Raw genomic sequence first — 25,034 nt, 5'->3', positions numbered from 1 at the left:
TGGAGTAAAAAATGTTGAGGATGTTCAAAAAAGACCATTTAAAGAAAATTTTCTGATCTGTGACTGGCAGTCGGCAATAGCTCCTCCCCTGTGGCCTGGAACATTGCCAGTAATCTCCCAGAAAATGAAGGCTATCCTTAGGCCCGCATGATCCCCCTTTTCCCACCAAAAGAAACTTTTATAAAGGCTTTTACAAACCTTTTGATAGTTTCAATCTTATGTGTCCGATTTTCTGTGTCCACAGCTTCCATCCACTGTCCGTGCATGTCTGAGGATAGAACACTGTCAGGTATATTTCGCAGAAAATCCTGAATTAAATATATATATGCAGAGCAGTCTGGTCAGTTTAGAATTCCTGGTTTCAGTTTCACAATGCATATAGTCACTGTTTATTCATATTAAGCACAAGATAAAACAAGACACTACACAAACATGTTTATTCTCCCCTCCTATGCCCACCAAGCTGTCTTCCTCAGGCTCTTTCGTGGCAGCCCTGCAGGATGAACAGGCAGCCCTTCTGTTTTGCCCCTTCTCCAGAACAGGACTGTCCCTTTTCCAGTCCAGCAGAGGACTCAGCCCTGAGGCTCTGCACAGATCTCTCTGAAACATTCTCAGCTAGGAGGGCTGCTGGTTTTTCTCAGGGAGCTATTCAACAACTCATTGTATGTCTTGTGTTGGGAAGTGCCTGAATATCAGGCCAATAAGAAAAAAGGTTTTTTTTTTATACTTCGGTGCCTAAATTACTCTGACCAGATTTAATTGCCAGTCCAAAATACAAGCTTTTCCTTACTGAAATATGGGTCTTATCACAAGCTTCATCCCCCATCCACCACAACCTCTCTGCTTGGATTTAGCAGCTGCTTTCCCTCGTGCTTGCTGGCTGATCAGAGGGTGAAGGCTGGGGGTTCAGAGAGCACAGGTGAGCTCCTGTTTTGGGTGCTGCAGAGCAGCTGCCCTCAAGTGGTACAAGTCCTCCCAAACCTTCTGCAGCCTCTTCCTTGCATTCAGAAATGACAAAGAACATCTGTGCTGCTGCCAGCAAAGAGTTTTATGCATATGTCAGTGCAGCACCTGTCATGTTATTTGGCATTTGACAGACAACACAGCTGCCTTGCAGGTGGACATCACTGTATTTCCTGCTGTGGGGGGTTTGGTATGGGCAGGTGCCAAAGGAAGCCCCATCCCGAGGGGCTGCACGTGTCTGCATGTGAAAACCAGGTCACTTATCACCTCTGTGTACACAGACAGGTGAAAATGTTCCTTGCTGGAAAATGCTTTCTGTTCCCCTGAAATCCTCCCTACCCATAAAGACTCATTGCTTCCTTAAAGAAGGAAGGCACCATTAGCCCAGACAGCTGAGTTACTTGGCCACACATACCGTGATGACAGCTGCAGCCACAAAGACTGACTCTCCATCCACCTGAACATCATCTCCAGAGTTCAGCTTCTCTTTCAATTCCTTGCAAGTCTTGGCATTGGCAGAACGTCTGAAAATGCCCCTAGTAGAGGGACCTTCATGGTACAAGAGGAGCAGCATATCCTAAGAGAAAAGCCAGCTGTACTTTAGAGCCTAACACTTTACCCTCTTGTTTGTGTATTTTATACATCATGCATTGTAGCAGAAGACCAAGTCAGTAATGGGAAGAAAACAATACAAGAGATTTATCCTGATCTAACCAGGGACAAGAACCTGATGGGCAAGCTGCAGATAAAGTTCATGTGGGCATGATTATCCTGTGACAAGTGTGAGCTCAGGGGACTCTTGTCAGTGAGTTCCAGGCTACATAGCAGGGCAGGATGCACTGACATTGCCCCTTGTCATCAGGTGATGACCTTGAGACACCCACTGAAAAGGACAGATGCCTGTGAATGAAGTGATAGGGATTACTCAGGAGAGGGTTGTTCCCACCCTTGTTACCGAGCTGAGTCTGGATCACAAGTAAACTATGGTCCTCTTCCCCATTCAATCCTCATCAATGCTGCAAGTGGCTTTAAATGTTGGGCTAAACACATCAAATTTACATCAAGACAAGCAGTCCAGGCTGCTGCTTACCATGATTGGCTTGGGAAGGATTCCATCAGGACAGACAGAGGACAGGGACAGGCCGAAGAGCTTGCGTGGTGTGGTAGGTGACTGTGAAGGAGGGCTGCCCGTGGGGGTGCTGGCGCTGCGGCGCAGGGCCCAGTCAATCAAGGACTTCTTCCTCTTGGTGTGTTTCTGCAGTGACTCTGAAAGCAAACACAGACCTTCATTACACACCTGTCTGTCCTCCTGCTGGACAGGGAGTGATCTACAGTGGAGGCAGAGCTCCCAGCAAAACAAGCATTTTCTACCCTCACCTGTTCATTAACTGCACTCTTAATGGGGATGATTAGACAATATACAGCAGTGAAACCACTTATTCATCTCTCAACCATCAGCAAAACTCTCAATCACCATTCTTTAGGGAACCTTGCTGTCTCTGCAGTGCAAGAATCACTTCACTCTTGTGACCAGTGATAGGCCTTGAGAAAATGGCATGAAGCTGAGTCAGGGGAGATTTAGGTTAGGTCTCAGGAAAAGGTTTTTCACCCAGAGGGTGGCTGAGCACTGGAACAGGCTCTGCAGGGTAGTGGTCACAGCATCAAGGCTGTCTGAGTAGAAGGAGCATATGGACAATGCTCTCAGGTGAATGGTGGGGCTCTTGGGTACAGAGCCAGGACTCGATGACACTGATGGTTCTCTTCCAACTCAGCATTTGCTGTGATTCTATTACAATGAATTGCCGTTGAAGACTGATGAAGAACTGAAAGCTAAGTCTGAACATTTGCACAGAGAAATTTCACCTCTCTGCAATCTCTTCCTCTTTACATTACATTCAGGCATGAGAGCAATTCTGGGATACATGTACGATGCCAGAAGAGTTCAGCACTGCACTGGACAGCAAGAAAGTCTCTATCTGGCTGTACCACACTCCTGCAGCCCCTACCTCTCCTCAGCTGCATTGGAGCCTGGAGTCTGGGCTTCAGGACAAAGTGACACTGTTTTTCTTTTGGGAGCTGAGCAAGGAGAGAAGCCTCTGTCCCATCAGCCAGGAGAGTGTTGTTGTTGGTTCTTTGCTGCTGGTCAGCAGAGTCCCGGAGACAGCTCAAGGCGATGCTGAAGGGATGCTCGTGCCCTGTTAAACAGAGTTGTGTAAAGAGCAAGCAAAAATGCAGAGCTACAATAAAAACTCTTATTGTTATTGGACATTTCCAGCTTTGGTGATCTCCATGATGATGAATGCTTAGAACTTAACCGACAAAATTCAGTGGTTTATTTTAAAATGTTTCTTGTATTTCTGAAATCATCCCCTACAGATCTGTAGCACTCAAGCACCATTGTGCTTGTCCTCAAGACCCCCATATACGCACCTACCCTCCCTCAAGCCTGAGGAGTTTCTAAAACCTAAACACAAATTGTTAAAAAGGAAATTTTTTAAAATAAACAGCCTGTGAAGGCATTGATGCAAGTGGCCTACATGTGCTCGTGACATCAGTTTAGTATTGGATTAAGGTTCAGAAGATAACAACCCATATGCCACAAACTGGGTTTTCAATATGGTGCAACATTTTGTGTGGAAAGCAGTTTCATTATTTGAGAACTGAAATGCAATGAAAATGAAGTAAGTACCAAAAGAGTAGGATAAACATGTTAGCTTCCTAACTAGAAGCTTGTCAGTCACCAATAGACCGTGGAAAAATTCTGCTTCTTTCAGTTGCAAAAGTGCTTTCCTCTAGATCTAAAACACTCTTGCTGAATACCTGACTGCAGCAATTGGTTTGGTTCTGACAGTGCCCAAAGGCAAAGGGCCTGGAAGGTGTCAGGAGATGCTCTGTCTGACAGAGGTCAGTGGACACCTCTGTCACAGACAGTGAAGGGCTGAGGCTGCCCCTGACCTCCTGCTCTGCCTGTGAGAAGATGCCTGCAAAGCTGAGCAGCAGAGTAGGACCAGCCTCCACGCCTGTAGCCCTGCAAGCTCATACCAGCAGCCAGAGGGTTTGAATTAGGCTTTGAGGCATGTCCTACCCCTGCACCACACCTGCTGCAAACAAGGTACTTCTTGGGCCAGCCTAAAGATCTCCCATTTATTTGGAGCATCTGCTGAAAAGTGTGATGGGCTCCCACCCAGAAATGCACAGATTTGTTTGGAAAAGGAAGGGAAGTGTGAAGTTTTTCAGAGATATCACCATGCTTTGATTTAATGTGGATGCTGAGATGATAAAAGCCAAGTGACATCTCACAGCAACTTGATGTCACATCTTACATCAAGAACAGTGTCCCTACTATTGCTTTTTAAGTGAAGACTGCAATGTTTGTGATGTTTCTCTGCCACATATGCTAATACAATTTATTACTTTTTCCTCTGGTGCCGGAATTAAGAACCAAAATCATGCTCAATATGGGAGGCCTCTTACCAATGAGAGGGTAAGCAGGCTCATCTTTTCCTGAGACCACCCAGAGGTGGTGTTCACTGGTCCTGCCCTGTTGGGTGAGGAACAAAGAGAAAAATGTTAGCTGAGAGGGACCAGAGTGAGGGTCCATGATATTGCCCTCCACTCAGAAAGCAGCAGACAGTAAATCTACACCTATCCACACCCACACTGTCTGTGAAGCAGATGCTGCCAGCATCCTTAGCTAAGATCTGTCACCTGCCACTTACAGGGAGCCCAAGATTTAGAAGGGTCTTCTTCATCACACTCTCTGCAGTTTCCACATTGGACACACTGACTTCAGTAGTCTAGAAAGGCAAACAGAGAAAATACAGGAAGCTAAGACAAAAGTGACAAGTTTGGTTGCAGTTTCTTGTAGCTTCAAAATCTGGGGAAAATGTCACAGCTGTGTCTAATGACTGTCTTTACTGCATGCTCATGATTGGATGAGCTGTATGAATTTGAGCAACACCAGAAAGGATGATGGCTATACAATGTGAAAACTATTCTCCACTGCTTCTTCTGTCGTGGGTCTATTGTACCATCCAAAGAACTCATGCAGCAGAAATCACAGGAGGTGGGTGGTGCTTAGATGCTCTGTTTGATCCCACCAGTGTTTGGCTGATTATAATGCCACTGTCACTCAAAAGGGTGAACATGGAACATAGCAATGCTCATCAACCAGAGTGCCAGGGGTCACTCTTTGAGAGAAAAATACCCAGGAGGCAAATGCGACCCACCAAGCTCGGCATGAAGCCAAGCAATGTATGCTAGACTGGGACACATTCCAGTAAATTAATTCAGGACAACACACCAGTGACTCTGTGATCAATATCCTCAATTCATAGCACTGGAAATAGGAATTGACCGTGGCACTCAGCCACAAACTGTCATGAATTTTGATGTGAAGCAAAAGGAAAAGAGAAAAGAAGTTGGAGGTGAAGAATAATGTTAAGAATTAAATGCTGTTTGGTAAGGGCCTGGCTACCTCCTCATTTCTCAAACCAAAACTCTCCAAGTGGGCTTCCAAATGGGAAGGAGGCAGATACTCAGATGCACACATTCTATATCTTTTTAGCTGGGACTTGAATACCAGCACAGCCCTGCATTCTCTCCCCTACTCCACAGACTCCTGTGTAGTCTTGATCTGATAAGCAGGTCCTTAGCTTTACTTACAGAAGAACAGTTGTCATCATCCAGCACAACAATCTGCAGGGTCAGATTCTTCCGATCCTCATTTTGTTTCACCTCATTGATGCGCCTGAAAGTCAAAGAAAAGGGGAAGGGATGTAATTTCCCAACCAAATTTGAGAAAGACCCTAAAATTTGGATGGGACATCCTCCTTGGCACTGCAATAAATACAGATTAATTATGACATACATGAATGTAATGTTCACAGTGAGGTCACGTGCTCTTAGTGACTTCTTTATCCACCTGGAGCACAAAGACTAACAATCCCCCTCATGCAGTCCTTCAGTGCAGGTAGATGTGTCTGCATAATACCTTCCAGTGTTCCCTCAGGATCACTACTGTTCTCCACAAATCAGATTTCTTCCCCTCTTTGTCTCCATATAAACACTTTTGTCTGGGTGTTAGTGGAAGCAACATATAAAACATAAAAGAAAAAAACTGTAGCCTCTGGATGCAACATAATAAAAATTTTAGTTCAAATCAAAAAACACCTGAAGAATCAGTAACACTTGTGACAGTTCCACAGTGATTAGCAAAGTCAACCTCCAGCTCCAAAGGAAAAAGGATTGCTCCATCAATATCATCTTCTGATGGACCCCCTTTTTCCGTACTGTTAGCACCAATTTTGCACTCTCCTAGGGGCATCTAGATTCAGATTTCAGAGGTGGGTTTTTCAAACAGCACTTGGACACCTGACATGCTGAAAATCAGAGCACAATTTGAAGGGCAGATTTCTCTAAGGCCTGTAGAGGAACCACCTGGAAGGAGGATGAAAGGAGGGTCACTTACCGCAGCAACGCTGACAGCCATCGTTCCTTCACATCAGCTGAGCTGAAGACAAAAAGGGAGGCAGATCATCAAACAAGTGCTGAATGGGTAACAGCCTTTGGAAACTCTACCCAATTTCATTTATACATGGCTGTAAGTCAAAGTTGCTTCCTGCAAAGCCCTGGAACAAAAGCACAGTCCTTTCCTTCTTCTGTTCTATTTTAATGAATAACAAAAATAATAATAACAAAAAAATCCCAGCAACAAACTGGACCAGGTTTCCTGTCAGACTGGTGAGTGTTCAGATAAGGGACAAATCCCCTTCTGTGAAGTTGGAGTTAACTCATCTTGTAGGCCCTCATTATTTTTGCAGTGACCTTTAATTGCTATTTTCTTTCTCCTAGTATTTCCTTCCCAAAGTTGGCTGTTCCTAGAACTGTTGCTGCCAGCACAGGTTACCCGGGTTTCAGGGTAAGGAAATGGAAAAGGAAATGGGCCCTTCAGCCTCAGTCATTGTTTCACTTGACACAGGGAGACCTGAGTAGCTGCTGGGATGCAGGGGCAGGTCTGATGTCTAATAAGGTACCTGAAGGTGACAACGTAGTTGGTGATAGGCCAGCCGATGACAAATGAATTCTCAGGACTCATCTTTTTCTCTGTCACTTCACTGAGACAGGTGCCGGTCCACACTTCACTCAGATGCACTTGCTTTTTCAGCTTCAGGCTGGACGAGGATCTGCAATGGAAATTATGAATTTTTTAGGCCAGAGAATAACATTTAGACATCCAGAGTCTGTTCATGCTCCTTTCAAGTCATGCAGATGCAGTTAGAGCTCTTAATTTATAGATGACAGAAGGAGTCAGACTGAAAGTCAGTTTTGTCCTTCTGCCTCTTGCCCTCATGGTGTATCTTCAAGCAACCTCATAAGGAAATGGGCAAAACTGATTAGACAAACTTTTTCTTCACACAAATGGAGTGCAACATTAATACCAAGAAGAATTTTTGAAGGTGGAAGGGGGAAATGCCACATTTTAGATCCACATTTCCAAAGAAGCATTGTTTTGGAGGATGCTGGGTGCTTCACTAATAAATCAGAGCCTCATAGAGTCATAGAATCTCATGAGCTGGAAAGTACCCACGTGATCATTGAGTCCAACACCTGGCTCTGCACAGGACAGCCCCAAAAATCCCACCACGTGCTGAGCCTAGCTTCAACGGCACCTACTGGGTTAAAGGGAAGGGTTGGAAATTCCTCTTACTTGGACTTGGCAATGACCAGCACATCACTCAACAAAATCAGATGTCTTTCCTGGGTCTGCAGGCCCACGGTTAGCTGCACTCGCTCGTCCAGGATGAAGGTGGAGCCTGGGCTGCTGAACACCCCACTTGGCAGCCCATTGTCTGAATGGGAAGAGGAAAGAGTAGTTTCCCTGGAGGAGTAAGAAAAATCACAAGATTTTGTCAGAAGCTTTCCTTAGAAGCGTTTGTGATTGGACACAGGCACCTGTTTTGGAGGAGCCTGAGAGCTCTGTGCTTCTCCCAGCCCCTGTTGCCCTCTATTATGACCCACATTCACCTGCCTCTGCACAATTAACTTTACCAGCCTCAGACAGAAAACTGCCTAAAACACCACACCAAATCTTGTGAGATTAAGTTTCTGAAATAGTAGTTTTTGAGTAATTTCTCACTCAGGTAAAAGACTTACTTCCTGCACATGTGTGAGAGCTATGAGTTGAACATGGAAGCCCGTGGCTCATGGCGTGGCTCAGCTGGGCGTGGGGGGCACTGCCCTTTCTGTGCATGTTTTCCATCCAGACTGAACAATTTGTCAGCACAAGAGTTGCAGCAAAAAGAAAACGAACTGCATGTACTCATCTAATTCCAGACATCTGATTCTGGCTTGCCTGGCAGCCATCCAGCTTGTTGTTTCCACTGAGATTCATAGAGGTGCTCACCATTTCTAAAACCCCCTGAGGGTTTTTGCATGTTGACTTCAGTCAACAAGGCAGCATGGAGATTGAACCAGACCCTCTCCCTGTGCTGTCCCCAGCTGGAAGGGCTCTGCCAAGTGCAGTGTCCTTGCTTGCAGCTCAGCACCCCACAGAGCACCTCCTCAGCCCTGCTCTGAGCTCAGGTCAGCTGGCACACAGCAGCTCCCACAGCCATTTCTGTGCTGCATGGACATGGAAGAGTTCCTGCTCACACTGTGTGTTCTGTGCCTGAGCCTGACTTAATTAGTGAAACTCTGAGGCATGGCCTTAGACTGACACAGAAAAAACCTCACGGAGATCCTCCTGTCTCTACATTTAGACAAAAATGTGTATCTTGCTTGCAGGCAAGGATAATTGCCTTCCCTTCACCCCTCAGCAATTCTGCTCTACCCTCTGCTGCTCTACTACTCTACCCTCTAGTCTAAGGACACTCTACACAAACAAATAAAAAGCCACACGAGCTGTAATTGCAGTATTTTTGACGTTGTTGGTCTTAACTCAGTTTCCACTGGCCTCATAACTGAACTCGCTTTCACAGGAATGAGGTTAAAACCAGCCAGTAGCTGCTTTACTAAAACCCTCCCCCAGTCACAGGAACACCTGCACTCTGGCACACAGAAATTCCCTCTTTTCTCCTCCACAGCCACCACCAAGTGAATCTTGACTTATGCAGCTGTGAGGCTGTAAGTGAGAAGCTTAATCACCTTCAGATATGATATTAAAAACTCTCCATGTCTATCAGCTGAGCAGTGGGAGCCACAGCATCTCACAATCCCAAGCAGTGGATTTCCTAAAGCTGGAGGATTATCCAGCTTCATAAACACAATGGCAGGATAGCAAAAAAATCTCACTGATGCTTTCACGGCCTGAGCAAAGATGGCATTGGACCAGCTTCTGCATAGCAATTCATCACAAGAAACATTTAAAGCTTCCCTCCCTCATGAGGATGTTCTCCAGCCAAATAAAGTCAAGAATTTGTTTCTCTTCCTCACTTTTTTTTTTCCCCACTGCAATTTAGAGGGGGTGGGAGGAAGGAAAAAGAAGTCACATAATTTTTTCAAATGACAACCAAATGAAAATCAGTCCTTCGTTTGAAATGGTCCTGTAAGACTGACGCTCCCCCCTCATTCCAGAGAATGGAATGTGCATCCATCACCAATGGTGGGATACAAAAGGGATATTCTTCAGGAGGGCTGGTCCAGATCAAAGTGTCAATCAGTTCAGCTTTGTCTTCTCCTTCTTACTAAGAGAGGAAAAAATCAAACTAAACAAATCCCTCAGGAAATGTTATTTACAAGACTGCTACCAGAGCAAAGCAGAAAGGACTATTTTATGATAATAAAAGCTCTTTAATAAAAAAGCACTGTATCATTCCTAGAGACAGATAAGGTGTCCTCTTACCTGTCTCTAGGACTGACACAGTGCTGCAGGAGGGGATGAGGTCAAGGAGGACTCAGCTCCCACTGGACTGAGGTGCTCAGCTCAGGGCTGGGTAAGAACACTCAGTGTTTCAGCAGAAAATGTGCCTGTCTGGCATGTGGCTCCCTGACTCTGCGGACACTCCTGGTGCCTCACTGCAGGAGCAAAGCATCAGCAGACACTCGATGCAGGCATGGGGGCAGCTCTGCACTGCCTGAGCTGGCAGGAAGGGAAGGCTGCTGCCCCCTGACAGGAACAGGCTGGCCTGGAGCATGTCTGGGTCTGGCAGCTCTTCCAACCAATGTCCTGAGCTGACGCCATCCTGCACAGGGCTGTCAGGGCCTGGGGATGCCTCCCACCACTCCCTCCATCTCCAGCCCCCTCGCCTGGCCAGGTGTACCTGTAGCTGAGCCAGAAGCAATTCTGAGGATTATCCCTCCCTCTGGTGGTCCAGCACATGGAGCAGGGGCTGCAGAGGGCTCTGGCAGTGAGTAAGCTGGGGGTGCCTGCACAGGGCAGCTCTGAGGTGGAATGCCAGGATGCTCCTCAGGGGTGCTAAATCTGCATCAGCCCATGTCCTGCAACCCACCACGTCTGTCTGGTGCCTCGTCCCTTCCACCTGCCCCATCCTGCCCCTGCCACAGGACCAAATTGCCCTCAACACGGTTAAATGAACTTGAAAACCAATTTGATTTCAGTCTGTGCAGGCAGAAAGATGGAAACAGGAGTCAGAAAGGTATATTTTTTCTACCTGGAATGGGACTTCGATTTTCCAAGAGCTTTAGTAATGGCAGATGAGGTAGATCGTCTTCTCTGGACGATGGGCTTCATCTTCTGCAAGACAAAAAAACATTCAAGTTAGCCTGGCCACCTTGGAAGCAGACCTGCTCATTGACTCTTCAAATTCTCTTCTTCTCTAGCTAATAATAATGAAACCTCAGCACTGAAAGCCATGATCTTCCAAGCTGCCAGACACCTCCCTTCCATTCCTGATTGATAAAACACTGGTCAACTCTCACATGTATGTTTTCACAGCCAAATATCAAAGTCATTATATGAATAAACAGAGGAAAAAACCAAAGTATGAAGTCCAAGAAAACTTCCAAACACTCATACCATGGAATAGTTTGCTAAGGAAAGGTATAGAAACACATTTTAAAACTGGACCAGACCAAGATATGAAGAGCATATAATACTCTAGGGAGTTGTGCTTTATCAGCTGGAGGAATGGATGAGGTTCCTTAGTAGATTTTTCTCTATTTTCATTTTCCATGACTCACAGTCCAGCAAACAGGTTTTTACCAGGCCCCTCTCCAGGCAGCCTAACCTCAAGACACTTGTGTCTTTTTTAACAGCCACAGCCACCAAGTCTTGTATAACACAGAACTGGGGTGGCTGTAATGGTGAGACCTAAGAGTTAGAAATTATAACTATCCAAGTCAACATATACAGAGGTCATAGGTCCCCTTTTATTTGCTAAGTAAATTTTGTGCTGGAGAAAGATGAGAGATTTTAGCCTGGGAGAGAAATCCTTACATCAGTGACTCTTGATTAGTAAGCATGGGAAAATCTGTCCCGTGGCTCATTTCTAATTTCAGCATTTGCCTATGTTAGAGCTTTAAGTGCCAGGGAGTTCAGAGCATGTTGAGACTTACTGATCTTTTGACTTCTGAATGTTACAAAATATGAAAAATTCTAGGAATTAAAGGAACCATGATTGCTGGTTGATGAGGGAGGGCTCCTAAGGGGAAAGGATGTTGCTTTTGTTAACTGTATACTTTTCAAGGTCTGTGCTGAGCAGTGAAAACATTCATCGCATGTGAGCTCACTGGTCCCAGCTCTGAGGATGCAAGGCTGTTACAGCTCAGCACCTCATGACTACATTACCATTCCTGTGATGCCAGAGGAAGGTATTATCTCATATCAGTGATGGAAATGCAAAGGACAGAGCCATTTCAGTCAATTTGTGTGGCTGGTGTTCACCACAGCTGTGTCAGGTTTTTCAGAGCAAACTGGAAGGCTGGCTGGGGCTGGTTTGAAGTACTTGCTTCTGTTTACCCTCCCTGGAGCTACAGGAGCTCAGCATGGCTGCAGGTCTGTCTCCAGGGGTTTGTGTGAGAAAATAAAAGTTGGTGGAAGTGATTTAACGTGTTCAGAAAGGGAATCCATGGCAGAGGCTGGAATGGAGTCCAGCTGCCAGGGAAGGGACATTCTGTTTACAAGACACCTTTTGACTTCTGCAGCCAAGGAGCTGGGAATCCTACAGGCTAGAGCTTTCTACAACACAGACTCACTCCTGACTCCATGCCTGATCAGGTCCAACAGAGGTCTCCAAAACACAGATGACCTTGTGAAAAAGAAGGTATGAATACATAACTCAAGAGTTGGAGTGGGCCTGCAAGTGTGACTTAATAAATCAATTTCCTAATATATGAATGTTCAGCTTTGCAGTATCCTTAGTGCTCCCTAAGTAGGTTCCCTGGGTACATGTACATATGTAGACAGTGGCAGATGGACAGCAATTCCTCCCTCATACCCTGCTGTGACATTGCCAAGCAAAAATCTGTCTTTGGAAGTTTCACAAGGAGAACTGAATAAAAATAACATCAGCTCACAAATGCTTGTTTTAAAAAAAGGAAGCCCCTTCTAAAACAGAACATCTGGCTTCTGGAAGTGCCTTAATAGGACAAAACATTCCTATAAACACAATGCAGCAGAGCATCAGTCATGCGTTATCTGAAGGTGGGCAGCCAGGATGGGTCTGGATGCCCGGGGGCAAACGCCAGCAGCTGCCACTGCAGAGGTCACTGATGAAGACAGGGTGAGCTGAGGCACCTCTGTGCCAGGGGCACTGCAGATTGCAGCATGTCTTCAGTGGCATTGTGATAAACCCTTGATGGGATCTCTGTGCCAAAGAGTCCCACGGCACACAATGCCAGGCTGTAGGTAAAGCAATCATTCTGGCCACTCCAAAGCCACTGTCTTCTGGGGTACAATTGGTGCTAAGGACAGGCATGATGGAATTTTAGTGTAGGAGGGCATTTATCCCAGAATAAACTTCAGGGAGTTGGTACTGGTGGATTTCTTCTTTTGATCACTGTTCCTGAATGATGACAGCAATGCCTTCCAAGCAGCCTTGTTTGAGGACTGTCCTACAGCACCACCTCCAGCAGGCACTGGGCTACCCCTGGAAGTCTAACAAAGACAGCACTGGGACTTTCCAGTGGAATGCTGTGACTACAGGACACAAGGTACTCCCCATACTTGATCTCTCTGAAAAAAAAAATACTGAGATCATCAGCTGTCCAGGGGTCCAGCTGCTTGACCCCAAACAGACTCTAGGCAAACAAAGAAATTGCTTTCCAAGACCTCAGCCAAAGTCTCTTTGATCCTAGCCAGTCCCGTTCCCTTGGCAGGACATCACTGAGATGATGGAATCCCCTTACTGCAGGTAAGGCAATCATTTTGGCCACTCCAAAACAATCATCTGACTGAGGGAATTTGACACAGCTAATCTGGCACAATTTCAGGGTTAACATACTTGATTTGCATATTTAATAGAGGAATAATAAATTGTTCTGCCTTTAGTTTCAGTAGGCATACAAAGCAAAACAGTTGCTTGTGCACTCCCTCTCTGCAAGGGAGAACCTAGCTGTGTATCTCATTTTAAACAATCTGATAGTGCATGGGCCAGCCCATGTAAGTGATATTTCCTTAAGAGACTGCTGGACCAGGACAGAGTCTCCTAACACCTTGAGTGTTCTCACAGTGCCATGTAAATGCACCCTGAATCCAGCATATTTCTAAGCTCTACAGTTGTATGGTTTTCTTGCAAAAAACCCCTTCCACCTCACTACACAGAAGCAGCATTACAAGTCCTCTGTGTAGTGCTGGAGCCCCCTCACCCTCCTGCCCAAAGCTGGGCTGAGCAGAGCTGGCTGGGCTCCGAGGGGTGGCTCCCAGCCAGACTCACCTGGCTGCCAGCAGCCCCTGCCCACAGCATTGCTTCTGGAGGAAGAGGGGACCTCGTTGTGCTCCTCCACCCTGGAGCCAGGCAGTGCTTTTCCTGGAGGTCAGCTCTGCTCTCATTCACTGGGCATGGAATCACAGAAGCTCTGAAGGACATGGCGTGATCTCTGTGCTGTTTTGGTGCCATGGAAACAGATACTCATTTACCCAACATACTCTGGAAGTGCTCGAACACTTCTAACACTCTGGACCATGTTTGTGCATTACTCATCTCTGAGCTGCTGATTTTAGCTGTGTATTTCTTGGCACCAGGGAGGTTGTGAGTCTGATGCCCTTCATTCCAAATCCATGTATGGTGTATGCTATCGGCTCAGCTGGCCAGCAGCAGTGGTTTTTTGTTTTTTTTTTTATCCCAGTTGACCTCTGCACTTGAATGTTATTCTCCAAATAGTTAAGGTGGGATGGAGCTGAAAAAGAATGACATCTGCTTAGCACAGGGTGGGTTTTCCTTCTGACAACAGCTGGTCAAAGTTTGCAATGCCTGTGGCACTGGAATGATGCTATTTGGTTTAGTTACCATTCAGAAATAAAAAAAAAAGAAAGTTTAACAGGGCTATTTTTCTGCAAAACACAAATTGAAATATTTGTTTCAGAAACACTGACATACTGTTTCTTTGAAACCACACTGTGCTTTCTTCAACCCCAGCGTTTCAGGGTGGGGTTGCAACTCCCAGCTCACACTTCCAAGGGAAATTTGCTGCTCCCAGTGCTCTTAGCTGCCAGGAGCTATGTGGAGCATTAAGCTGTCAGTGTCACTCTCCCCTCATTAGACAGTCCACTTCCCAGCTGCAAAGATGATTAAAGGGTATCATATACTCTCCAAAAAAACCACCCCAGTTTTTACAATCATGGATTCAGAGTCCATTTCATGCTGATATTCTTATCTGTCAAGGCTTGTGTTGCTAAAGACGCAGTCAGAGAGAGTAAAACATGGCCCACAATGTCTTTGATTATTTGGAGCATCACAGATTGTTCAGAGCCCACAACATCAACATTATTCTTATTCTTGCATGGATGTTGTGAAACAAATTTTCTCCTCCCAGTATCAGCGTGTGGTGTCAGAGCAGAGAGCAGATCACTGCTATTGATCAGCTGAGCACAACTGTCAGTGGAACAGGGCAATTCAGTGGTCCACTGGCCCAGGGCAAACGTCACTATATAAATGTAGCACATGGCCATTTAGTTCTCAGGCAACATTTAAAAAAACACTTAAGAACCCAGTTAAGAGTAGAGAAACAATTCATCACTTGGATCCATCCATGTGAGAACAACTGCTGCTGTTCTCTCCAATAACGAGTTTACATTAGCAGAGGCATGCCTACGAAAGCCTCTTAATGAGATAATGTGGGCACTGCTGCCTCCTGCACTGTCCATGCTCCTGCCACGCACCCATGGCAGACTGCTGTTGTATTTCCAGTTAGGAAATGCCATTGCAGAAAGATAATGAAACAGAAGAGAAAATTGTTCAGTGCATTAAAGGAAATCAGGCATTAGGTTACGTGAACTGAAAAAAACCTGGGCTTGCCACTGTATGTGGATTTACACTTAAATTGAGTTTAGGGAAAAGTGCACTCACACAGCTGCTGTCTCCTTCACCCTGCTCCCAGACTTCATCTGCCACTCAGCAAACTGTACAGTTTGAATGTGACTCCTCAAGCTGGAACAGTCTGAGCAGGGGCTCCAGCAGCTGCTGCCTTGCAGCCATTCCCCCTTGCTTCAAATGGGAAATCCATCCCAGGGCACCCACTGGGAGGCAGGCCAGCTGTCTGCCCTGCCTCACCAGGGTGCTGTGCCAGCCTGGCCTTGGCTGATAGTGCCTTGAAAAGCTACTCTCCTTCCTACATCATGCCATCAGCTCCTTGGAAGAGGTGTCTTTTCTTCTCAGCCTTGGTTTCCTGCCCAGCTCAGAATAAGAGTAAAAACCCTCCACTTCTTCCCCAAGTGCCTCTTAAAGGTGAATGATTGGAGTTCTGGGAGCAAAACAAAAGCCAGGTCTGTGATTTGTTTTCTACACTGTTTTCCCTCTCTTTTCACAGTTCTCAGCCAGGGGAAGATTGGATCATCTCATTTACAAGGACTGGCTGAGGGAGCTGGGGCTGTCCAGCCCTGAGAACAGACAGCTGAGAGGTGATCTCATCAAAGTCCATCACTATCTGAAGGGAGGTGGCAGGGCTGGAGCCAGGCTCTGCTCAGTGGTGCTGAGCAGGAGGACAGGAGGCAAGGGGCAGAAACTGGAAGACAGGAAGATCCATCTGAACATGAGGAAGAACTTTACTGTGCAGGTTCTGTGCACACTGGCCCAGGATGCCCTGGGAGAGTGTGGAGTCTCCCTCTCTGGAAATATTCCAGAACTTTCTGCTCACAATCCTGTTCATTGAGCTCTGGGATGGCTCTGCTGGAGCAGGGAGGACGGACCAGTGTGGTCCCTTCCAGAAGGCCATTCTGTGATTCTGTGAAGATGCCATATCTAGCAGAGACAGAGGTCCCATGGCAGTGGTCATGGCCAGGCATTGCTAACCAGCTTCCTTCCAGCCAGGCAGGCCAGCATGACCCGACAGGGAGAAGGCTCCAAAATGGAGCAGGCCCAGCAAAAAACATGCTCTGTATGAACCATGGTTTGATGTGAACTCAGAGCTAAGAAACTTGGGTGTAAATATTTATCTGAGCCATTTTACACGACTTCATCTTCCTGTCATGTTTCACTAACTGCTTCCCTCTCCCGTACTGCTAATACACAGCTCCAAACAAACCAAAACATTTCTTAAACCATGCAGAGCGTGGTGGCAGTAAATCAGTTTGCAAGGACACACTTTGAAATATTTCCTTTTCCTTCCAAGAAATGGAACCCTGCTGGTTTATTTTAAAGTCTCCCATATAAGCATGAGTGGGAGAAACAGTTCTTGTCTGCCAAGGACCAAGTGGGTTTTCCACTTGGAGGTGGAAAGAGAGGTGGCTGGGGATTAGCTTAATTCACACTAATCTATTCCATGCCACATTTTTTCCCTGCTCCCATGGATTACTTGTGCCTTCTTTGGAGTCTGGAGCAATGCCAGCAGTGGATGGCAATGAGGCAGGATGTCCTGCAGAGCATGGAGGGGACTGTCACCACGCAGAGCACCACTCTCCCTGCCTGAAGCAGGTCTTTCTGAGCAGCTGGTGTGATGGGGATATTCTCAAATGGCACTGGGCTGGAACCCAAATAAGGACACTTGGAAGTTGTCATGGCTTGGGGCTCTGTTTCTGGCTACTGAGCACAGCCTTGCCTTGTCCTCCACCAGCAGTGCCCATGCCTGGAGAACAGCACAAGTGTTCACTGCCATGACAGGGCACTGCTCAGGGTCCCAAAACAGAGCAAAACCCTCAGCTGTCACTCAAAAACAGGCACCTCAAAAGGGGCCCAGAAGCTTTAAGCAGGAAAGCAAACCTCAGCCCTCATCCATCAGCTGTGCCTCTGTAAAACACACGGTGCCCTCCTGCAGCTCTGTGCCCCCTCACTGAGCTCCCAGAACCACACAGAGAGGTGAAAATTGAACAATACAAGAATAAAAATATATCCTGCTATTTCCAAGCCTCAACCCTGATGTAGTGTTGGTGGACAGAATCTCTGAAAATTACAGGCAGCCTCTGCTGAGAACATCCACAAGAGGTCTTTTTTCTGCAAATCTTAAGGTTCAGCAAGAGAAGGGTGTTTATATATTCTGGGACAACAACAACAAAAAAAAGGAATGCACAAAAAATGCTTACTGCTGGTGAGGATGATTCCTAGTCATCACCTGCAGCAGGAATAGGCCCTGAACATCCAAAGGATACACTCAAAGAATTTTTTACATCAGTATCAATTTGAAAAACCTTGAACAACACAAATGCAAGTTTATTCTGTGTCACTAGCACAGCAAATCACTAATTGATGGAAATTGAAGAGATCAATAAATATTGATGTTGATTCAGAAATACTTCTGAATTTTAAGCATTTGGCTTAGCAAGACATGGAAAACTGCTAAAGGAAAGCAGTGAGAAATGTAAAACCTTGTTTTGCAAAATTTCTTCACCTTTTCTTGGAGGTCCAGACAGTTTTGTCACATTTCTGATGTCCAGGACCAAGTAAATTTGAAATACGTGTTGACAATGGATTAGACCAAACAGCTGGCATGTGTTGGGATTTTCCTGAAGTGCTTCTTCCCATGGTGAAAACCCATCACAACAGATTGTCCCTACATGTTTTGATAAAAAATTTACATCAGGACTCTTTCCTCATTCCTTTCCTTCCTTTGAACCAATGCTGAAAGCCACCCCAGGAACATCTCACAAGGAATTCTTGCCTCTGTAGCTCTGAAGAAAACCTCTGCACAGCTCTACACACACGTATGGTGTCTGGCCTTAAGCTGAGGCATGCTCTGATGATGAGCATGGCACCAGTGATTAGAAGGTGACCAAAAATTCTACTCACATGGGAAATCAGAGGGGGCACACTTTTATAAAACTCTTTGGACCATTTAATTTAGGTTGGTACTGTGGGGTAGAAGTTTCTGTTGTGAAGTTGTGTATACATAACATTGGAAGGGAACTTGCTGGGTTTCACAGAATAAAAATTCATCATTGAGGCCAAAGTAAATTAAGAATCATGTTCTTTCTTTAAAAATGCAAATAAACAGTCCACTGAATTGAGCTTTGGCAAAATGAAAAACTGCAGAGCAGCCAAACCAGAGGAAGAGAAAAATGTAACACATTCCTTGGTGCCTTTAAAATATCTCCTTTTCCCCCTGCCTCTTGGTTCAAAACCCCTCCTCCTGGCATATTAAAAATTAAAAACTCATAGACAAATGGGTCTGCAGAATTACTTCAGCCTTTCAATGCAGGGCTTCTGAGCATGATTCAGAAGTGGTGGTCCAGACCCTGCTAGGGTCTAGATTAACTCCCAGAGCTTGAAATGCAGACTACCCACGTCTGGTGTGTGACAAAGGAAAATATAAACTGCCCAAGGAAGAGAAAGTGCAACCCACAAACAGTTCACGAGGCAGAAATGCTCCAGGTCTCCTGAGCAGACCATGCAGCTCCACATGACACTGGCTCAGATCCTCACCTCTCCCACACCCCCACCCAGGGCAAGGCCAAGGTGCCAGTGGCCACAGCACCCCTGGGAGAGTGACCAGAGACCCACCACCCTCAGAGCTGCCCTGCACTTGGCTCAGGGATACAAGGAGGCTGTTTCCAAGCCAGCCTCCCCCAGCCCTGATGGAAACCTGCACAAATTGTGCACCCCAAGGAAGGTCCCAGTTCTCCCCAGGACTGATGTCCCTGCAGGCAGGGGGGCAGGGGGTGACCCCAGCCCCTCCAGCAGCACTGCCAGCAGTGCCTGAGAGCTCAAGTACCCAGTGAATGCTGCCTCGTGTTGAGTGATGGTGCTTCTCATCTATTTACAATGAATAAATAATTTCATTTGCAGCTTGGCCAGAGAAAGGACTTTGAGAAGAGGCAGCTCTGTGCATCTGGATTTCATTAGAGCTGAACATTAATCCCTTTATGCCTTATAAGCATCCCGTTAGCATTCTACAGAGCCGGCGGTTGTTAAATGGCATTTGCAGAGCTGGCTGCCTGAAAAATGGGTTAATCAACAGCATCTCTGCTAGCACACACACCATGAAAGGCATTTTCCTCCTGCTGCTTGCTCATTTGCCTGTCAGCATCAGTGTGGGCACACTCATAGTAGCATTTGCTGTCAAACTACTTCTCAAAGCCCGGGATAGGTTTATGCTGAGTTGCAGGATTTAATTCCACAGAATTCTGCATTCGATTGAAATGAAAAATAGACATCCTAGCCTCAAGTGAAGATGCAATCATGAATTTCAGTGGAGCTGTGAGTCTAAAGTTACATGAGCTGGGCAAATAAAAGTAGATTTTGGCTTAAACAATTGCACTTTTTTGCCAGTATTTGGAGTTGCAGGAAGGCATTAAGGGTTGAGCAATGATAGAGGCCAAGAGAAAGACATTGCTCAGCAGCTGAGGAAAGGTCAAGAAAGGGAAGGCAGGAGGGAGCAGCTGAGCCCATGTGAAAAAGAAGATGCAAAGGAGAGGTTTGAAAACACAGCCTGAAGAGCTGCCAGTGGGCTGAGAGAGGGAGGGAGAGAAGCTGATCAGAGCTGATGAAGAGCTTCAAGATCAAATAACCTGGAGGCCATGGGAGAGTTTGCCAAGGCTAGCAAAGAGATGAGCACATTCCTTTACTAAAAAGAATGCTGTGAATCAATGCAAGTCAGGCTGCGTGGCCTTAAAGAACACATCCCATTCTTTGATGGCAGGAGAGGTGGAAAAATACAAGCAGTGGAATCACTACTATGCACATAAAGTTCCCTACACAAGGCTGTTATAATTATTCCACAGGAGCAACTGCTGCAAGCCACTGCAGAAACTCAGAGATGAGCCAAGGAAAAGAAACAACAAAGGCAGAAACTCGTGTTCCCTTGAAGGCAGTAATAAAATGCCAGTGTTCTGCAGGGGATGGGGGTGCTGAGAGTGGGTTACCATCCCCTGGCGACCAGAGTAAGGCTAAAGCAGAGTAATGACCCCTCATGCCCCATGCAAGGGCACAGGCTGGGGTTGTGGGGGTTGGATCAGAGATGTGGAGGTTCACCTGCCCCCAGGAGCACCTGGAGAGTGGCCATGGGGCTTTTAGGAGATGTTGTTCTCCGTGCCTCCATTTCCAGTACAGCCTGAAGGGGCAGGCAGTGGAAAAACTCCAAGAAACATTCCATTTAAAGACAATTATTCTATTAATATATTATTGCCTGCTTTAATTTCTCACAGTATTTCTTTTTCACTTTTGCCTTAGCATCTACAGTGTGAAAACTCTATCAGCTGAAACTAGGCTAAATACAGGACATACTGTGGGGTACAGATGACCCCAAAGGCTTCCTGATCTGCCTCTTATGCCCCATTTCCCATTACTTGGGCTTAGCATGTTTATGCATAAACTAATACCTCCAGTCATGAGTATTTTCATGGGTCTTTGGTAAACACTTCATAATTTGACACAATCTTTCCAATATTGAGGTGTTCAGAGCAAAAAACAATTATCCAGCAAGATTTACAGAAGAGCTACATAGAATTTGTATTTGCCATTACTTAGCTGTTAGCACCAACCAGTTTTACTAATTTTCAGGAGGAAAATTTTCCTCAGGTTGAGCAGTAACCTCTTCATGAGCAATTCCCACACAAGGACATGTGCACAAACACATCTGCATACACACATTATGCTCACACAAAGCTCTCTGGGTTATAAATTTCCCAATAAATGTAGCAGACAGCTTCAAAACCAAAGCAAGCCTTTAAATAGAAATTATGAAAAATAAGTTTTAAATCACAAAAACATCCTGTTTTGCTTCAGTTTCTCTCTCACATGCCACAAACTGGGCTCCACCCCAGCTGTTTTCCAAGGGGCTAACTATGGGTGCCTGGTTTTGGAAACTTTCATGTCCTTATCTGTCCTGCCATTTGCTCTGTGGGAACATGAGGAGAGCAGCACTGAGCACAAGCAGAGAAGGGCTGATCCCAAGTACATGACCACTGAGCACGCATCCCTGGGCCAGTTCCTCTTCCCACAGCTCTAAGACATCTCAGGAGGAAATGCAGGAAGATAGAAGGAGTGGGCTTTATTGGTTTTTAGCTTTGTTTTAAACAGTGGCTGCCACACTTCCAGCCCCTGATGAAGTGGAGAAGGGGCTGTTAAGGAGACTTTGTGTTTGCTCTGTTAGAAGTCAGCACCCCCAGTGCTGACACTGCCTTGTGGAGATGTCAGTCCCTCCCCAGCAGCACCCAGAGGGGTGGGGAGCTGCCAGGGCAGATTTCCTGACTTCCTGAGAAACCGTCCCTGTAGCTCAGTGTGCACCACAGCATCACCCTTCAGCAGGGCCCCTCGGGGACCTCTGCATGCCACCTCCAGGCAGACACCGTGGGCTGTCCCCTGAGCCAGCTCCAGGCAGAACCGTGGGCTGTCCCCTGAGCCAGCTCCAGGCAGACACCGTGGGCTGTCCCCTCAGCAGTGCTGCCAGTGCTCCTGAGGCTGCTGAGGCAGCTTGAGACAGGCGCAGTGTGACACAGGTGATGCAGGACACAGGTGAGCCACAGCCTGAGGGGCTGAGTGCTGCTGTGGGCCTTCTCAGAGGTGTTTGTATCCAGATCTGCCAGGAGCTCTTGCTCCAGCAAGAGCTGAATGGTGTCGCTGGCAAGAGTGAAGGAGTGAATAGTGTATGGATGAAGGTGAACGGAACAAATACAGGGATCTGGGGGTGTTTTGGAGGGTTCTGGCATGACAGAGGGGTGCTGAGCCTGGGGCAGGGAGGAAGATGAGCATGGTGTGCTGAGGTAATGCTGTCCACGAGGGACTAGGAAAGGATCCACAAGGATCTCTGCATCAGAGCTGCAAATCAGAATCTTAGGCACTGCAAGCAGGAGGGGATCTGAGATCCCTCATCACTGAAGAACAAGCATCCGCTACATCTTCAGGTTAATTAAGAGAAACCATATTCATGGTACATTCCTCATCATCTCCCACACCTGTGAAGTAAAACCAGTCTGACAACACAGGTGATTGAATCACATCCCCTGGTTATAACCCAAAAGAGTTCCAGCCCCTGGAGCTAGCTCCTCTGCAAAGACAAGGCCACTTCCCAAGTCTGGGGCCAGCCCAGTTCAATTATAATTCAGGAAGGTGGAGCACCAAGAAGCAGAGGCCATCACCTAGACCAGAGCCATGTCAAGTGATCTACATGTGGGTTCAGCCAAAACCTGAAGTGCACCAGGACTTAAAGACAGGTCAAATGAAAGGAATTGTGTCCACTGCTGTTGTTGCAAAGACCTTCACTGAGCACCCAGAGGCTGCAGGGGAGACACACACTATCATTACGTACCCATGCCTATCCAAAATCAGGCTATGCAACCATCCAAAGTGTGGTATGATGCTTGAGAGGGATTCCCTGAAGCCACTGACTCTCGGAAAATGTAAATCTTTTTAAACAGACAAGGTCGAATATTTATTTTCCTCATGGAAGGAATCTCTGTTAATTTATAAGGCCTCACTAGAGGGCGATAAATAGATGGGCTACAACCAAGCTATTGCCTGTGCAGGCAGCGAGATCTTGGAGAAAACTGAGCAGGCTTGGGGGGTGGCTTTAAAAGGTCTGTGCTTACCAAAACAGCCCCCTGAACACCTCTCTCTGGTTCACACACTAAATACTTTACTTTAGCAGTTCACTGGAAAGCACCAGTCCAGGGGCCCAGGAAGTTTACCCAGGAGCTGGGTGTGAGCCAGGTCTCAGCGAGGTATTGGCAGAACATTCCCATTTGTACAAAACCCATCAAGTACCAGCGGCTTAACGAGCTGAAAGTCATGCTGGACAAAGGGATAACCAGGTCCTTGAAGGCATCAGCACAAGGCTGAGGTGCAGCGCCTGGTCCTGCTTTGTGCATCTGGGGAATATAATCGATGCAGAGCTTCGTGCTCCTGCAGAAGCAGGCATTCATGGCCCTGCTGCTGAGGCTGTGCAATTGAGACCCTGGCTGGGATGCTGAGGCAAAGAGCACTCTGTTAAAGGTCCTCATTTTCCATCACCTGCAGATAACGCGGAGTTGCCATCGCAGCAACACTCTTGGTGACATAGAGGTATCAATAGGCAGGGGTCTGCTTAGGAAAAGGAATGTTAAGGAACGTTCTAAATATGGAAGACCATCAGAAGGTAAAGGGAAATCCAGCCACCTGTGTCTTAGGTAGGGCTCATAGGTAAAAACTGCAAGTGGCTCTAAAGAACTGGCAGCAAAAGCTGCAATGAAGCATCGCTCTGGATCACAAGGATTTCGCTGGCTGTGGGCACATTCCAGCCCCTGGCAAGCATTACAAGTATTACAACTAGCTGCAAATTTTTATTTTTATATTTTTTTAACAGAACTGGCTATTTATTCCAGTGGAAACTCCCTGCGAAGAAAATTGTTCCACTCTGCTACTGTTTGTGTTGGATGATTCATTTGAGAATTTCCAACTGGCATTTTGGGACATGCTTACAGTCTTCCCTCTTATTTTCCATTAATTCAAGCTAACCTTATGCTAAAAGGATATTTTGTCGCTCGCTCTGTTGTGTTGAAAAATCACCGGGGGCAGCTGCGGTTCTGCGAAGCCCGGGCACCCCTGTCCGGCCGCAGCCGGTGTCGCCAGCTGCGCCCAGCAGCTGCTGCCGGGGAGGCGGAGGGACGGGGCAGCGACGGCAGGGTCCCGCGCCTGTCCCTCTGTCCCGACACGAGCGCACGGCTCGCACCCCGACAGCTCCCCCGGCTCAGCGGCGGGACGCAGCAGCGACTCCGCGAACGAACGGGCGCTTCCCGAGCCGCGCGTGGCTCCCGTCCCGACCGCAGGCACGACCCCGGCCCCGCACCGCCCCGCACCGGCCTCCGCCGCCCCCCGCCCGTCCAGCGCCTCCCGATGAGCCCCGGTGTCAGGAGCTGAACGAGCCCGGCCGCGACCCCAGCGCAGCCCCCCGGCGGTGCCGGACCCGCCCCGCTCCCGCCCGGTGCCGGTGCCGCTCCCTCCCGGTGCCGCTCCCTCCCGGTGCCGCTCCCGCCCGGTGCCGGTGCCGCTCCCGCTCCCGCCCGGTACTCGCCTGGCTCCGCGCGGAGCCCGCGGCGCAGCTCGGGGCGCGGCCGCGCTGTCATGCCCGCGGCAGGGGCACGGCGGGGCCCATGGCCGGTGGCTGCTGGCCGGTGGCTGCCGGCGGCCGCGGCCCCAGCGCTCGGTCCCGGAGCGGCGGCGGCGAGTGGGCGCGGGGAGGGCGGAGCGGGGCCGGGAGGGGCCGGGCCGGGCGGGGCCGCGGCGCCCCCGCCCCGATCGCGGCCCCGCCGGCCGGACTGCCGAGCCCCGGGGCCCCGCGGGAGCCCCTCCGGACACGGGAGGGGGCTCTGAGACCGCCCCGGAGCGGCCTCTGCCCCAGCTCGCCGTGGCCGCGATGACCGCGGTGGGCGCTGCTCGGGAGCCCGGAGCTGGGACGGAGAAAGAGCGACCCAGAAAGTGACGCTGCGGGATCGATTTTCTGGGCAAACGCGGTGACAGGAGCCGGGACAGACGGGCACGCGTGTTCTGGAAGGCCGCTCTTCCTGCACGCCAGCGCACCTGAGCACTTGTTTCCCACTCTAGGACTCTCAA

At 47.7% G+C, this 25,034-nt stretch overlaps 1 protein-coding gene across 1 annotated transcript in view; it reads right to left on the bottom strand.

Moving 5' to 3' along the window:
• LOC119695018 (rho GTPase-activating protein 20-like) overlaps positions 1–24,677 on the bottom strand; it is a 30,602-nt gene extending 5,925 nt beyond the window's left edge. The window contains exons 1-12 of the mRNA XM_038122793.1: positions 24,496–24,677; positions 10,575–10,657; positions 7,673–7,843; positions 6,999–7,148; positions 6,434–6,475; positions 5,629–5,713; positions 4,683–4,760; positions 4,438–4,504; positions 2,970–3,158; positions 2,054–2,229; positions 1,379–1,540; positions 199–308 (exon numbers count right to left, since the gene is read on the bottom strand). Of these exons, the coding sequence (XP_037978721.1) occupies positions 199–308; positions 1,379–1,540; positions 2,054–2,229; positions 2,970–3,158; positions 4,438–4,504; positions 4,683–4,760; positions 5,629–5,713; positions 6,434–6,475; positions 6,999–7,148; positions 7,673–7,843; positions 10,575–10,654 (1,310 nt within the window). The 5' untranslated portion in view covers positions 10,655–10,657; positions 24,496–24,677. The remainder of the gene's footprint in view (positions 1–198; positions 309–1,378; positions 1,541–2,053; positions 2,230–2,969; positions 3,159–4,437; positions 4,505–4,682; positions 4,761–5,628; positions 5,714–6,433; positions 6,476–6,998; positions 7,149–7,672; positions 7,844–10,574; positions 10,658–24,495) is intronic.
• Between the last annotated feature and the right edge of the window lie 357 nt (positions 24,678–25,034).

Source organism: Motacilla alba, chromosome 4A, assembly GCF_015832195.1.
Source record: "Motacilla alba alba isolate MOTALB_02 chromosome 4A, Motacilla_alba_V1.0_pri, whole genome shotgun sequence".
In the NCBI taxonomy this organism is placed as follows: domain Eukaryota; kingdom Metazoa; phylum Chordata; class Aves; order Passeriformes; family Motacillidae; genus Motacilla; species Motacilla alba.
The sequence above is the reverse complement of the archived record's forward strand: the minus strand, read 5'-3'. Positions and strand labels throughout refer to the sequence as shown.